Source organism: Bidens hawaiensis, unplaced genomic scaffold (assembly GCF_021521415.1).
Source record: "Bidens hawaiensis isolate Kalapana, Puna unplaced genomic scaffold, B.hawaiensis_p1.1 tig00014899_1, whole genome shotgun sequence".
In the NCBI taxonomy this organism is placed as follows: domain Eukaryota; kingdom Viridiplantae; phylum Streptophyta; class Magnoliopsida; order Asterales; family Asteraceae; genus Bidens; species Bidens hawaiensis.
This window is the reverse complement of record NW_027492318.1, coordinates 173,492-189,143: the sequence shown is the minus strand read 5'-3', so window position 1 is coordinate 189,143 and position 15,652 is coordinate 173,492. Positions and strand designations below refer to the sequence as shown.

Here is a 15,652-nt window from a genome sequence, read left to right as displayed (position 1 = left end):
CACTGAGAAGAAGAATGACTGTTTCAGCTTGACTTGGTAAACTTTGCACCAAAAAAAAAAAAAAAAATCATTTGGACAACTTATACGGCATGTAAAACTGTAAAAGATTTGCAAACTAACATAAAAAAAATTCTATAACTTAAATAAATATCTTTAACAACTCATGCTAATTTTAACAATGTCGCCACAAAAATGAGTAATTTATCTGAAAATGAAGACTAAAGAAGGGTACAGTTTCCATATACATATTTACATAGAAATACAAGGGAAGGTGAATACAACAGGGGTAAAATCGTCAATATCATGTTTCGGGCCCGGAAGCGAACAGACTAATAAGACCGCGAAAGAGTTGTGCAGAGAGTTTTTGTGCTTGAAGAATCTCGCCATCCACATTCCACACGCTTTCCTCCCCAGAAGAAGTGAATGTGAAAGTTGTAGTCTGAAAATAAATAAAAAGTATTAATTTTTATTCAGAAAATGTAGAATAAATAATAAATGAGTAAACTTCACTTTATGGTGTTCAACGAAATCGAAATTCAGGGGGGTCCCGCCTTTTCTTGCCAGCTGAGTGAGATGCCTGCATATGTCAATCAACTATCATTGGTCACATTTATGAATGAATCAGCTAAAAAAGGGAACCGGTCAAAGGAGTCGAAAGTTAACTAAAATGTATTGAATGTATCTACATGCACACAACATGGTCTGCAAAGTAGATTATAACGTGTGATTGGGTTGGATACCCGACACATTCTTTGACCAAAGTTTTTTTTTTCTATCCATTTTTTTATAAATAATTAGTTGGGCAAGTATGATTGCAAAAGCTACATTATTTCAATTATGGTTTGTTTTCTTGAACAAAATGATTTTGGAGGTTTTATGCCTTAAAGATACACACTTGATGCCTTTCGTTTAATCTAAAACGATTTGTTTCACTGATTGACCAGATTCCTTTTAAGAAAAGATTAATTTCCACCAATAAATCCAAAAAAGATGAATAAAAAATAAAGAAAGTTGTATGCTTTTACCATAAATAGAACGCACGAGGGCACTCTTTGATCAAAACAAGATGCAGAAAACCATCTGAAAGATGTGCATCAGCGACCAATCCATCGGGTGCCTTTTCATTTCTGCAAGAGATTACAGCAGCCCCAATGCTAAGAAACCGTCCTTTAACACTAACCCAATTTGACTTTTGTTTCGGGTCAGGTTTTTCAACTTGTGGGCCCACTGATGTCGTGCTACAAATATCACATCTGGCCCGACACACTACTCGTTCTGACTCTTTAGATAAACCCCAAAACGCCTTTATTCTTCTTGCATTCGCACCCACATTCGTCTTTTCTGGTTCGGCTTTCATATACGCAACTTTCGCCTCATATGACCTTAATAACATCAAAAAAGCCAATTAAAATTAATTAAAAAAAATACTATTGTTATGAAAACAGTATGTAGGTGATTGATTACCTGTGCCTAAGAAACACTTTAGTTCCTGCATAATCGTATCTCGTGGGCCCCATCCACCGGTATTTCTCACTCTCGGTAATAACATCTCCATAAAAGCCATAACTGGTGGCATCCAAGAAAAAAAAAAGTCAATACACTTTTTTTTTTCTCCAAAGTCCAAATTCAAGAAACAAAGCCATAAAATCCACATAGAGTGGGAAAAAAAATAAAAAAAATAACTCCATCTTTAAAAAATGGTATATTGGTCTTTATTAATCCCAACTATTGCCTTTTGGTCACTGCTAGTCCCAACTAATGAATTGGTTACCGACGTCCCAACTTTTAACGTATTTGTTCCTAATGGTTCGCGACTAACAGAATCCTAACGCCGTTAGTTTCAGGTCGTTGGAAAAACGTTTTTTTTTGCCCGAAAAGTCAAATTTGTTGCCAAAACACCACCTGAACACCGCAACCACCACCAATTGACTCGCCGCCAACCAACTACTACCACTTGAGCACCATCAACCGATTCCGACGATGGTTCTAGGGTTTACGACGACCTCAGTAATTGGGGCTTTTGCTAGAAAAATGTTCCTAAAGGTCCGATACAAAGTTACCAAGATGCTTGGGACGAAAATGTTGAGTTTTCGGGAAAAAATTTGAGTTTTCCGGCCAAAAACGTTTTTCCGGCGACCTGAAACTAACGACGTTAGGATTCTGTTAGTTGCGGACCGTTAGGAACAAATACGTTAAAAGTTGGGACCGTGAGCAGCCAATTCGTTAGTTGGTACCAGTATTGACCAAAAGACGATAGTTGGGATTAATAAAAACCAATACACTTTTCAAAAAAAAAGGAAAAAGTCAAAAGTAAAAGTCTACCCTGCAAAGGAAGCTGCATAGCGTACATGAGGCTTGTTCCTGGACACGTGTGATTTTTCCCATCTCACAACTTGAGCTATATCAAGGCGTACCCTTTTACCCAAGATAATTTGCAGCGCTGATGTCATCGGATCCCGTACCCCAGTTGTGCTGACGAAAAGTCAAAGTTAGTCAACGTTCAAAGAGTTTTCACAGAAAAAATACAAAACAACAAAATCATAGTTTTACTATTTACCATATTACAATAGCATCAGTAGAACCAGAAGGAATAAGCCCAAACCGAAATCGTTCATTCGGGAAAGACATTTCAGAATCTTGACCTGCTTATTAATACAAAAGCAGTTGTCAGATGTGGCACACTATGAAACAAATTAAAAATAAAGACCCGTGCAGAAAGACGCATACTGGGATTTATAGGTTGTGATATACTGAGTGGTGGCTTTTTAATAAGGGGAGACTCGTCGTCATTCGAAACCGTGGGGTTCACAATGGTTATCGTGGGGTCATGAACCAATACATCGCTTTCAGTTTCGACCGTTGGATCATCATCTGGAGGGGAAGGTGGATAAGGTGCTTTATGTCTTGACAACAGAATCCCATTAAGAATCTCATTAAAAAATCCATCACCGCCCTAAATCCCATCAAATATTCAAAGAACAATATCAATAAAGTTTAAAAATGAAAACTTTGGTAAAAAAATCAATAACATGTTAAGAAGATAATACTCACAACGGCTACAACTCCATCATACAAGTTAAGCTCTCGGTTTGTTATAGAAGCCATAGCCACAAAAGCATGCCCGGCCCGTTCTGTAACAATAACCTATATAAAAAAATTCATCAAAAGTTAATAAATATTTCATTTGCCTTAAAAAAAAAAACATGAACCTTTGTTTTCACTTTAGCTTGAGAAAAGATTGGAGCTACACTTTCCCATGTTCGATAACCGTTTCCTTTTCCACTCCCCGGATTAACATAAACCTAATAATAAACATAAACAAACAAATTTTGGCATGTTTCAAAAATTCTAAAAACTGAAGTAATTAACGGTTGTGTTCTATTCAACTATTCATCCTTAATATAACATACCAGAAGATTCTTGGGTCGGTCGATTTCCAAGCTTAAGCAAGAGTTTATCTTGTTGACCCACATTTGGCATGTTTTCTTGTCGACATGACCGAACGTAAAAACAACCGGAGCCCACAAAGAAGGTTGACTTTTTGACCTCTCTACACCATGCACCGTGAACCGATACATCTACAAGTAATACACACACACAAAGTGTCAAGACTAAAACAAAAACTAAAATCTAAGAATCTATGTATCCATACAAAGGATAACACTTTCTAACCTCGGATGCATGACCCAATAGGAATCCAGGATTTGTGAGAAGGGTTTCATGTACTAATCCCCAATCTATAAACTCAACAGCATAAAGATCTGACATGCTGATTGAGGTATCATGTTTGGATAGAAGTTGTATTCCTAAACAAGTTGAACGATCCACGCTATCCTTCAACATAAGAAACAACAGCAAAACATGCTAGGTCAATCTCATGAAACGATTAGATTGCCAACTAAACATGTGACAGATACTAAAATATTAAAACTATAAACAAATATGGGGAAGGTGGCGGTTCTTGAGAATATCCCATGTTTAAAAGTTCAAAACTTTCGCAATCAAGAAACAAATATCCTACGTTTAAAAGCTTAAAACTTTTGCAATCAAACATTACGGTAATATTGAAAGTTGAAACTATAAGCAATGTGAGGAAAATGATTAGCAACTAAACATGTGATAGATGCTGCAATTAGGAAAAAGATCACAAAACGAAATTTCCCGTGTTAAAAAGTTAATTTAGCCATCAAACACTATGGTGATATTAAAACTATAAACAATATGAGGAAAAGGGCAGTTCTTGATATCAATTTTACTGCTAATGTTCACAGATGCTAAAACTGGGAAAAAAAGATCAAGAAACAAAACATCCATGTTTAAAAGATTAAAACTTTAGCAATCACATTATGGCAATATTAAAACTATAAACGATATGCTAAAATTGGCAGTTCTTGATATCAATTTTACTACTAATGTTCACAAATGCTAAATCTAGAAAAATATCAAGAAACAAAGCATCCCATGTTATAAAGATAAAAAACTTTTGCAATTAAACATTATTGGAAATATCAGACATATAAACGATATGCTAAAATTGGCAGTTCTTGATATCAATTTTACTACTAATGGTCACAGATGTTAAAATTTGGAAAAATGTCAACAAACAAAATATACCATGTTATAAAGTTTAAAACTTTAGGAATCAAACAGTATGCAGTCGATATCGCTGATATATCACCGATATATCAGTGATATATCGGTTATCAGTCCCTTGGTAAAATATCGGTCAGAATATTGGTACCAATAATATCAGCGATATTTACCAATATTTCACCGATATTCCCGATATCAGTGTTTTAAGTGTTAATTATCAATTTTTAGTGTTCAATATTAGTGTTTTAAGTCTTAATCGGTTCCTACTTGTTGTGATTGTCCGTGTTTTGCAAGTTGCAAAAGGTTAACTTGTTAATTTTAGGAAAGTTTACTGAATTATTAGTGTTAACTTGCTATATATATGAACTTTACATGATACTAAAATTATCGATATCCCACCAATATCTCACCGCGATAACCGGTGTCTCAGATATCGATCCTTGACCGATTACCGATATTTTTCCCCGTTAACTGCTTAGATCAAACATTATGGTAATGTTCACAGATGCTAAAATTGGGAAAAATATCAAGAAACAAAATATCCCATGTTATAAAGTTTAAAACTTTTGCAATCAAACTATAAACAATATGCTAAAACAGGCAGTTCTTGATATCAACTAGTAATGTTTACTGGTGCAAACCAACAATAATTAAATCAGTTAAACAGGGAATTAAATTCAAGATAATAATAATAATAATAATAATAATAATAATAATAATAATAATAATAAAAAGATTGCACAAAAGCAGTTTGATGTAACCTGGAAAAACTAACATTGCAAAGGGATTCCATCAATTTCCAAGACAACCCATCTGGTTTAAGGGTAACAAAAACCTCCCCAACATGATCCAAGAAAAAATTACAACTCAAAAAATTTGAGGGTTCTTCATATTGGCTATTATTATTTTCTTGAATATCATCATCAACCCTCATGATCAAATCACCATTTCTATCCATGCCAATGATCAAACCTCCAAGATCCAAAAGGGTGTTATAAAAATCAAATCTTAAGTCAAAAAATTAAAGAAAAATGATCAAACCCCCCAAGATCCAAAAGGGTGTTGTAAAAATCAAAACTTTAAGTCAAGAATTTAGAGAAAATGGGTTTGTGATTTGAGGGTTTGTGATTTGAGGGTTTGGTGCGGATTTGAAGGAATCAAAGGGAGGAATCTAGAAAGATATGTGTGTTTTATTGTTATTGTTATGTTATTGGATTGGAGGAGAAGAGGTAACAAGAATCAATAAAGTACAAGGAAAACATGTGCCTTTTGGATGTTGGATCAATGACTATGGTTTTTGTTTTGCAAAACTTTACTATTCGTTGGCCGATAATAATTTATACCATAATATAACCGATGATACTTTTTAACTTTTACGAAAAATTTACTAATTTTTTATTGTAATCGAAATTTTTTCAAAATGTTTAGAAAACATGTCCCAAACCGACAATGTAACTAACATATTTTTAACTTTGTCGGAAAGTTTACTAATTTTTTTATTATAATCGAAATGTTACATGTCATAACCCGATAATGTAACTACCATATTTTTAACTTTAACAGAAAGTTACTAATTTTTTTATTATAATCGAAAGGGTGAACTGCAGTTTTTGTACTTGTGGTTTGTCTAAATCTGCTATTTTTGTCAAATAGTTTCAAATTTGCGATTTTTGTCCATGTGGTTTCATTTCACTTGCAACTAAACTCGGTCCCACTAACCCCGTTAAGTCTGGTCGTTAAATTCATTAGCTTGCCCCTCACGTGAGGGGCAGTTTTGTGCCTTTTTTTTTCAAATGCACCCAGCCCCTCACACGAGGGGGCTTGCGAATTACGGCTGGGGTTTATTTGGGGAGAAAAAGAACAAAATTGCCCTTCACATGAGGGCCACGCTAATTATTTTAACAGCTAGACTTAACGGAGTTAGTGGGGTCGGGTTTGATTGCATGTGAAATGAAACCACATGGACAAAAATCAGAAATTTGAAACTATTGGACTAAAACCGCATATTTGGACAAACCATATGAACGAAAACCGCATTTTACTCTAATCGAAATGTTTTCAAAATTTTTAGAAAGCATGTCATAAACCGATAATGTAACTAACATACTTTTTACTTTAACAGAAAGTTTACTAATTTTTATTATACTCGAAATGTTTTCAAAATGTTTAGAAAGCATGTCATAAATGAAAGTTATATGAGAGGCACACAAGGTTTCCCATTATCCTCTTAGATTTGGATTGTCCCATACAAAGATAGTAAATTTAGAAGTGTTATTTATCACATTATGTATATGGATTATTATTGATTAATAAGTAATAGTTTAAAGTGTTTTCTTTTTACCGGAGTTTAACAATATAATGTTTATATTAATCTTTAGTTTCGTTAGTAGATTGCTTTCGATGAAAATGTTTACATAATCAACTAATCTCCATGATTTTGTGTATCTAATGGTGCGCCAACACCATCTAAACTTTTTAATAAAACACTTTTATTTTTATAAGAATTGTCTTTTTTATATAAAATATAAGATGATTTTATAGTAATTTTAACTTTTGTAGGTCTTAAATATAAGGTACTCACACTTTTTGGTATAATAATATTATTTAACAAAGTCATTGATTTTTTATCTTTTTGTTTTTTTGGAAGGCAAAAATAAACCTAAAATATTTGTGATATTTAACCAATATTCTTTTGCATAACACACTCACCAATCAAGAACTTACAAATTGAAACCCCAACAAAATCAATGATGGTTTTGAGTATAACCATCCAAAAAAATCTTCTTTTTCTCTTTTATGGTGTCAATCATACATCTTATCCAACTAAGTTGGACCACCATACATAAAGACACAAGTCTACAAGCTTAAGGATATACTGTAAAGACCTCCACGACATCCATACTCGGGCTTCTGACCGAGTACTGGAATGTCCACCCATGGCACGCACCAGCATGCGTGCCATTCTTGTCAACCGCAAAGATAGCCCCAATAAAAGTTGGATACTTTTTAGCTATTCTTGATATTGCATCTTCCGCAGCAACCTTTGGCGCCATTCCTAACCGCATACTCTCCACCACTTGATAACTAAAATAAACGAAAACTGTCGTTCATATGCAAATTATTATATAGCAAAGGCTTATAGTATAAGATTACCATGGAAGAAAACGCATCATAATATCACCGTCACCCGTTGCACCACAAGCTCCAACTTCATCATCAGCATATGCAGACGATCCAGCAATCGGTCCGTCACCAACCCTACATTACATAAGTAGAAAAGAGGTAAAAATGTAAAAACGTAAATTGTAAATGCCTGAAATTAAACATTTAAAAAAATCGAGTACAATAATCTCGGTCAATGTTTATACTGACCTGCCCGGGATCTTAAAACTAGCACCATTGGTGGATGTACCAACAGCAATGTGTCCAGACTGAAGCCAAATCAAGATTTAATAAACAAAAAGATCAAATAAAAAAAAATAACCAAGAAAACAAGAACGAAAAGTCGAAAAGCAACAAACTTTATCAAATATGGCCATGGGTATGGTGTCATGGTTATGAAAATCCACATTAGATGACATCATTCTAGTATTTTCCGAAACATCGTCCACCAAACACGTCGTTTCGCCAACGTTTGAATCTTGTTTCGGATGATAAGGACCGCAACTGTTTGTTGGTAGAACATTTTTCCTAAAATTAGGCTGACAATGATTTTCTCTCCATTTAGTCCACTTTTCCATTGACTCAGGTGAGCTAAGATTCGAAGGTCCCGGAAGGCCCATTGAAATGGCAAAGGCGGAAGCTTGATCACCCGCTAGCATTGTGTGTTCGGTGTACAGCATGACTAATCTTGCAGCTTTGATGCCATCTTTCACATATCTCATGGCTGCAACCGCTCCAACCTCCATTGTTGCCTATTAGAATCTTACCAGTCACAATATAAACGCAGTTAATGGTTTCAGACAAAATACATAGGGTTGCTGCTAAACGTAACCCCCCCCCCCCCCTTCACACAAACTTGGTGGGCCCACCCTCACTGAAAAAATTATTCCTCTCACATGGGGGTATGTTCAGCAGGGGTGCAAACGAGATGAACATTTTCGAGCTCGAGCTCGAGCCGAGCCTCAAATAAAGCTCGTTTAGTTATCGAACTCGAACATGAGCCTTGTATGGGAAGCTCGTTTAGGCCCATCGAGCTTTAACAAGCCTTGTGTATTTTTTTAGTTTTACCTCTCGTAAAAACCTGTATTAATTTTACACCGCACGGTCGAGCTCGAGCCGAACTTAGGCCCGTTTAAGTTTTTTTCTCAAAATATACAAAAATAATTAAAATGTATATTAATTAACTAATTAATAATAAACGAGCTGAGCCCGAGCATGAAAAAACAACTCACGAGCCGAGCTCGAGCCTAGTCGAGCTTGGCTTGTTTACACCGAGGGGGGGGGGGTATATTTAGACACTCCCTATTATTATGAAAACACAAATTAATGTTACATGTTGTTACCCCATTCATGATTAAGGCATCAATTGTGGTTTCACTATTCTCATCAGGGCTTCCACCAGGTCCAACTGTTAGAACATAAATTCATTTTACAAAAAACAATGCATATAAATCAATGTTAATTAGCAGTGGTTTGAACTTTGAAGAACTTACCGGTACCGTCACATCTAAGAAACTCACAAGCGGAACAACCTTCTACGACTGCATCAACGGAGGATAATCCGCCGTTGATGGCCCTCCATCCTGCTCTCACAGCTTCTAAGAATGGCCACGTGCTCACTACTAACGGAAACTTATTTGAATTCTCAACTTCTTGTCCTGTTACCTGTGAATAAACGGACAAAATAAACAATAGTTACGAAAATAAAATGCCGAGTCGCTTGCCAGCTACTCGAGATTGGATCAATAAAAAGCTCAAAACGAGCCAAGCCTCAAACAAAGCTCGTTTAGTTATTAAGCCCGAGCTCAAGCCTTGTATGGGAAGCTCCTTTAGGCTCGTCAGGCCTTAACGAGCCATGTGTACTTCTAAGTTTTGCCTCTATTGGAGTTCTATGTACTACTTTCACATTAGGGTGTGCATAAAACCAGAAAAACCAAACCAAAACAAAACAAAAACCGACGGTTTGGTTTTATGTGTTCGTAAAAGCCAAACTCGCGGTTCGGTTTTGGTATTGCATATAACAAAAAACCGAAAAAACCAAACCGAATTTTTAGTAATTTATTAGAATTTAATAATTAGTGTTACCCAAATATTTTAGGCCAAATATTAATTCTTAAGTAACAAAAAGATTTAGTCTTTGTGAGCTTTAAGCCAAATTTCACTATTTTTTGACATGTTACTTTTTCGGCCCAAAAAATTTCAAACCCAGATAATAAAAACCGAAAAAACCGAACCCAAAGTCCCAAACCAAAAATACCAAAACCGAACAGTTTCGAAAAACGCAAAAACTGAATTTTAGGTTCAGTTTTTGCTCGAAACCACCGATGCACACCACGCCCCTATTTCACATTATGTGGCCGAGCTTTGGCTCGTTTAAGGTTTTACTCAAAATATATAAAAATAATTATAAACATATATAATAAACTAATTAATAAATAACAAACAAGTCAAGCCTGAGCTTGAAGAACCGACTTAACGAACCGAGCTAGCTCGGTTAAGTCAAAACGAGCCGAGCTCAAGTCTAGTCAATATCGGGCTCGGCTCGTTTACACCCCTTAATTATCAATTTGGATGGTAGTGATCAACAATGACTTGTAGTCAAACATTTTCACAGTTTCAAACTCTTGAATATGTATAATCAAATTATTAGAAAATAAAGATAGAAGAATATATGTTTTTATTACATGTAACATATTTAATTTACAATAGACCAACTAATTATATAATCATTCGAACCGATTATATGATTCTGAGGAATTAATGAATTACCTTGGTGAGAAGTACGATGATTAGGATTGGCAATACAGACGCCATTGCCGGATATAGTGGTTTAGCTAAACTTATATATATTTCCCGAACATAATAAATAGTTTTCAGTAATCAGTGTGATACATGTTACTAGTTTGGGAAGAATGATACGAAGACAACTTACGCAATGCCTACGTCATTGCAGGACAGAGCTTTTGTTCGGAAGAATGATACGAGAGGACTGATGCAAAACTTATATCGAAACAATGTATCAAATGGATTGGTTTTGCTAGTTGGAAATCCAAACACCCGAATTGAAACATCGTTTCGTCGTTTGGATCACTGTTTCGAGATAAGTTTTACATTAGTTGACTAGTATCATTCTTCCGATCAAAAGCCCTAAAACATCGGCTTGAAACTCGGAAATAACGTAGCGGCGTTAAGTGTTTGTCAACCGAGGGCCATTGAGACAAAAATAGTTGAAGGTTGGACCGTTGGTTGTGATTTTTAAAGGTGGAATTATTTATTTCCAATTTGCTTGAATTTAATTATCAAGATAAATTTAAAATATTTTAGTTTTCATGTCAGTTAAATAACATTGTTTGTTAGTGTAACAAGGACTGTGATAGACATGACATGTTGACTTTCCTAGTTCTTGCTTTGATAGTGAGTTCCCATAAGCCTACAAAACATGTATCATGCAGGAATCAACTCCAAAGACTCTAAAAGACTAAAATCTAAAAAATAATTGAATCACTTATCTTAAATCCATATGAACCAACCATCACTCACTGTAGGACCATTTAGACTTCAACTGTTATAATATAGACATCAACTGTATCAAAAAAATCTGTTTTCATATGTTTTGATGTATCTAGCAGTCAAGTTGGACTGGTTTGTAACACTCTAGCTGTCAAGATGGACTACTAACAACCACCTGTTTACTATATTACATATCCCCCCCCCCCCCCCCCAACACCTCTTCCTGAACCGGTCAGCAAACTATGGCGGTTGGGTCGGAAGTAAGCAGTGAAGTGGTGAAGTACAATGGTCATATTACATCATTTGTTGTGTTGTCTTGCATGGTTGCTGCAACCGGAGGAATAATATTCGGCTATGATATTGGGATTTCAGGTTCTAAATTGAACTATTGGTTCTTATATGCATGAGATATTCAGGCACCATCTCGTATATGACTCGTATAGGGCTATACAGGTCGTATATGTGTCAGATGGTGTCAAATGATATTGACAAAAACCTACACGAGTCGTATAGCGTGTATATGACTGTACGTGTGAAGATGAAAATTCTGAAAAAATTTGAACAAGAATGAGATATTATGGCCTATACAAGACATCAGGGCCTATACGACTCGTATAAGCTGAAAAAAGTTGCGACTCTTATTTCTTCACATATATATGTCAGGCACACAATGTCTATACGGTCATATAGGCCTATACAAGTCGTACAGGCCTGTACAAACACCATAGGGGTTGCGTCTGTATATAGCATACCTTCTTATCTTATTATGCAACTTTTAATGTGTGTGTGTGTGTATTAGATATTTAGATGGTATAACTTATAAGTAACATGTTATATTTGTCAATATGAAGGTGGAGTGACTTCTATGGAGCCATTTTTAAAGAAATTTTTTCCTGAGATTTACACAAAGATGATAAAAGACACTAAGATAAGCAACTACTGCAAATTTGATAGCCAGCTTTTAACATCCTTCACTTCTTCATTATACGTAGCCGGTCTAGTTGCTACCTTTTTTGCTTCACCGGTCACTAGAGCCTTTGGGCGCAGACCCTCGATTCTCATTGGTGGAGCCGCTTTTCTTGCTGGTGCGGCCCTTGGTGGCGCAGCCTATAATCTTTACATGCTTATAATCGGTCGTGTCTTACTTGGTGTAGGAGTTGGTTTCGCCAATCAGGTGATCTAGTAATTAATAATAATAATCTGAAGTTTTGTATAAAAAGACATTTTAGGCTATTTTTTACTAGAGCTGGCAAAACGTGTCGTGTTCTGTTAAACGGGTTGAACAGGACTGACACGTTTAACACGACTAGTACGTGTCATTTTCTTTTAACATTAACACAGTCATGTTTATTAAGTGGATTACGCGACATGTGTTTAACATGATTAAAGGTAACTAGTTCTATAACATGAATGGCACGACACGGTACATTTTAACATGGTTTAATATAAGTAGTTCAATTACATGAATGACACGACACGTTTAAGAAAACTATTGACATGATTCGCTAAGCATAGTTAATAATAATAATAAGGTATATTGGTTTTTATTAATCCCAACTATTGTCTTTTGGTCACTGTCGGTCCCAACTAATCAATTGGCTACTGAAGGTCCCCACTTTTAATGTATTTGTTCCTAACGGTCCGCGACTAACAGAATCCTAACGTCGTTAGTTTCAAGTTGCCGGGAAAACGTTTTTGGCCGGAAAACTCAATTTTTTTCCCAAAAACTCAACATTTCCGTCCCAAACATCTTGGTAACTTTGTATCGGACCTTTAGGAACCTTTTTCTAGTAAAAGCCCCAATTATTGAGGTCACCGGAAACCCTAGAACCATCCTCGGAATCGGTTGATGGTGCTCGAGTGGTAGTAGTTGCTTGGCGGCGAGTCAGTTGGTGGCGGTTGCGGTTCAGGTGGTGTTTTCCGTCAACAAATTTGACTTTTCTAGCCAAAAATGTTTTTCCGACGACCTGAAACGAACAGCGTTAGGATTCTGTTAGTCGCGGACCATTAAGAATAAATTCGTTAAAAGTTGGGACCGTCAGTAGCCAATTCATTAGTTGGGACCGACAGTGACCAAAAGACAATAGTTGGGATTAATAAAAACCAATATACCTAATAATAATAAGACAAAGTAAACACGACAAAACAAAAGTTACCAAAAATTATATTACATATGTAATTATTTATAAAACTATGTTGTTTTAATAAACGGGACATAACATGTCGTGTCGATTTATTAACCTATTAAACACAACATATTAACGTGTTAGAATGTCATAAACCAGTTAAGCAGGTTGAACCCGTTTAGCCACGTTTTTAACCATGTCAACAATGTATCGACCCGTTCATGATCCAAACCCGCTTAACATGTTTTATCGAAATTTTTTTATCAACAGTCGGTTCCATTATACCTATCAGAAATGGCTCCATCACATTACAGAGGAGCATTCAACATGGCTTCCAATTCTGTGTGGGCGTAGGCGTTCTAGCCGCAAATCTTTTAAACTATGGAACCGAAAAAATAAAAGCTGGCTACAGATGGCGAATATCCTTAGCCATGGCTGCGATCCCCGCCTCAATATTAACACTAGGCACTCTTTTCCTACCAGAAACACCAAACAGCCTTGTCAACAAATATCCCAATAAAGCTAAACATATGCTACAAAAGATCCGAGGCACGCACGACATACAACTCGAGTTTGATGATCTTGCAGCCGCGAATGCCATTGCAAAAAATATAAAACACCCGTTTAAAAACATATCGCAACGAAAATATAGACCGCAACTTGTCATGGCTATTATTATTCCATTTTTTCAACAAGTGACAGGAATAAATGTCATATCATTTTATGCACCAATTTTGTTTAGAACCATAGGGTTCGGCGAAAGTGCTTCGCTTATGTCTGCAATGGTGACCGGGCTAGTGGGACTTAGCATGACGTTGCTATCGTTGTTGATAGTCGATAAACTTGGTCGTAGGACGATTTTTGCCATATGAGGAGTGCAGATGTTTGTTTCGCAAACGATCGTTGGCGCGATTATGGCGGCAAAGTTAGGTGATCATGGTGGATTGAGCAAGGGTGATGGGTACTTGGTGTTGGTTTTGATTTGCAGTTATGTTGCAGGTAAGGGTGTTCAACGAAATGAATTTCGAATATCAGAATTAGTCATATTGATTTATTCGAATTTCGATTTTTTGAACTTGGATTCGAATTTAATTAAAAATTCCAGCTAAGAATTTCTAATTCGATTCGAATTTGCCCAACAAATAAGTGGACTTTGGGCTGGGCTATATATTGAATTAGTAGCCCAAATACAAATAATATTTTTCTCTCGTACTAAGTTATGAGAAAACCACTACCATCATAAGTTTTTTTATTGTAATTTTTTTTATTTGGAAGGTAATAAATGTAAAAGCAAAAAAAATATTAAAATGTGAAGTTCACACAGTTACATATCTGTGACTTATATGAAATGCATATATGTGGCATACAACTTATATACGTGTAACCTTTTGAGTTTGAATAGTTTTTTTTAATCTTTTTTACAATTCTAACCTCATAATAAAAAGGAAATGAAAAAAAAAGTTAAAAAAATTGATTGCCTAGTAGTTGGTTTCTTGGTTTTTCTAATAACTTTTTAGTTTATAGTCAGAAATTCGTATTTGATTCGAAATTCGATTACTAAATCAGATTCAAACCAAATTAATTGAATTCAAATTCTTAAAACCGAATTCGAATCAAATTTCTAGCTTTCCGAGTCTAATTCAAACACTAAACATCCCATGTTATAGGTTTTGGTTTATCTTGGGGACCGTTGGGATGGTTGATTCCAAGTGAGATTTTCCCGCTAGAGATTCGCTCAGCGGGACAGAGCATTACTGTTGCGGTCGGGTTTCTGTTCACGTTCGTTGTAGCTCAGACGTTTTTGTCAATGCTTTGCCGTTTGAAGTCGGAGACATTTTTCTTTTTTGGCAGGTGGGTAGCAGTGATGACGGTGTTCGCTTATTTGTTTCTCCCGGAAACTAAGAATGTGCCGATTGAGACGATGGATCGGGTGTGGAAGCAACATTGGTATTGGAAGAGATTTGTGAATGATGATGAATATGATGTAGAGATTAATAACAAAGGAAACCTATGAAATATGTTCACTACATGTCACATGAATAATAGTTGAAAATATTTATTATAGGTTCACTACATGTCACATGAATAATATTTAGTCGTTCCATCTTCTATATAGAACTACGAAAAAGTAAACTATGGTTGCCCACTGATCTGATCATGGGTGAAATCCAACCCCTTCTCCTTTGTTCCCCATAGCAACTGGGGATCAAAAAGCACCAAATTTGATGACGAACGACACTTCATAATTTAAAGTTTAAACA

At 35.7% G+C, this 15,652-nt stretch overlaps 2 protein-coding genes and 1 pseudogene across 5 annotated transcripts; 1 reads left to right on the top strand and 2 right to left on the bottom strand.

Annotated features, from left to right (window-relative positions):
* Positions 1-159: 159 nt before the first annotated feature.
* LOC143547982 (ceramide kinase-like) lies at positions 160-5,567 on the bottom strand. 2 transcript variants are annotated; one of them, XM_077039260.1, is made up of 12 exons: positions 5,369-5,567; positions 3,673-3,834; positions 3,411-3,578; positions 3,210-3,302; positions 3,052-3,144; positions 2,728-2,953; positions 2,558-2,642; positions 2,323-2,472; positions 1,465-1,566; positions 1,026-1,382; positions 511-577; positions 160-439 (listed from the first exon to the last, which is right to left on the bottom strand). In XM_077039260.1, the coding sequence occupies exons 1-12, from the start codon at positions 5,549-5,551 to the stop codon at positions 302-304; spliced, it is 1,824 nt and encodes a 607-aa protein (XP_076895375.1). In that variant the 5' UTR covers positions 5,552-5,567; the 3' UTR covers positions 160-301. The 2 variants fall into 2 exon arrangements, with proteins under 2 accessions (XP_076895375.1, XP_076895376.1); XM_077039261.1 differs by having other exon boundaries at positions 5,355-5,562.
* Positions 5,568-7,440: 1,873 nt separating this feature from the next.
* On the bottom strand, positions 7,441-10,569 carry LOC143547981 (putative isoaspartyl peptidase/L-asparaginase 3). Of its 2 annotated transcripts, XM_077039258.1 has the most exons (7): positions 10,525-10,569; positions 9,249-9,420; positions 9,099-9,163; positions 8,115-8,507; positions 7,966-8,024; positions 7,747-7,851; positions 7,441-7,677 (listed from the first exon to the last, which is right to left on the bottom strand). In XM_077039258.1, the coding sequence occupies exons 1-7, from the start codon at positions 10,567-10,569 to the stop codon at positions 7,458-7,460; spliced, it is 1,059 nt and encodes a 352-aa protein (XP_076895373.1). In that variant the 3' UTR covers positions 7,441-7,457. The 2 variants fall into 2 exon arrangements, with proteins under 2 accessions (XP_076895373.1, XP_076895374.1); XM_077039259.1 differs by lacking the exon at positions 10,525-10,569 and having other exon boundaries at positions 8,115-8,517; positions 9,249-9,314.
* Positions 10,570-11,472: 903 nt separating this feature from the next.
* LOC143547980 (hexose carrier protein HEX6-like) lies at positions 11,473-15,443 on the top strand (annotated as a pseudogene). Its single transcript, XR_013137871.1, has 4 exons — positions 11,473-11,637; positions 12,117-12,439; positions 13,662-14,390; positions 15,059-15,443. The product of XR_013137871.1 is annotated as a hexose carrier protein HEX6-like (transcript).
* The last annotated feature ends 209 nt before the right edge of the window (positions 15,444-15,652 follow it).

Excerpts from the sequence above, each read along its gene's own strand:
- LOC143547982 (XM_077039260.1), bottom strand. The coding sequence starts at position 5,551 with ATGGATAGAAATGGTGATTTGATCATGAGGGTTGATGATGATATTCAA. Across the intron at positions 3,303-3,410 it reads ACCGACCCAAGAATCTTCTG|GTTTATGTTAATCCGGGGAG; the intron begins GTATGTTATATT and ends GTTTATTATTAG. Across the intron at positions 2,954-3,051 it reads ATGATGGAGTTGTAGCCGTT|GGCGGTGATGGATTTTTTAA; the intron begins GTGAGTATTATC and ends GATGGGATTTAG.
- LOC143547981 (XM_077039258.1), bottom strand. The coding sequence starts at position 10,569 with ATGGCGTCTGTATTGCCAATCCTAATCATCGTACTTCTCACCAAG. Across the intron at positions 9,421-10,524 it reads TCATCGTACTTCTCACCAAG|GTAACAGGACAAGAAGTTGA; the intron begins GTAATTCATTAA and ends GTTTATTCACAG. Across the intron at positions 9,164-9,248 it reads TCTTAGATGTGACGGTACCG|TTGGACCTGGTGGAAGCCCT; the intron begins GTAAGTTCTTCA and ends ATGTTCTAACAG.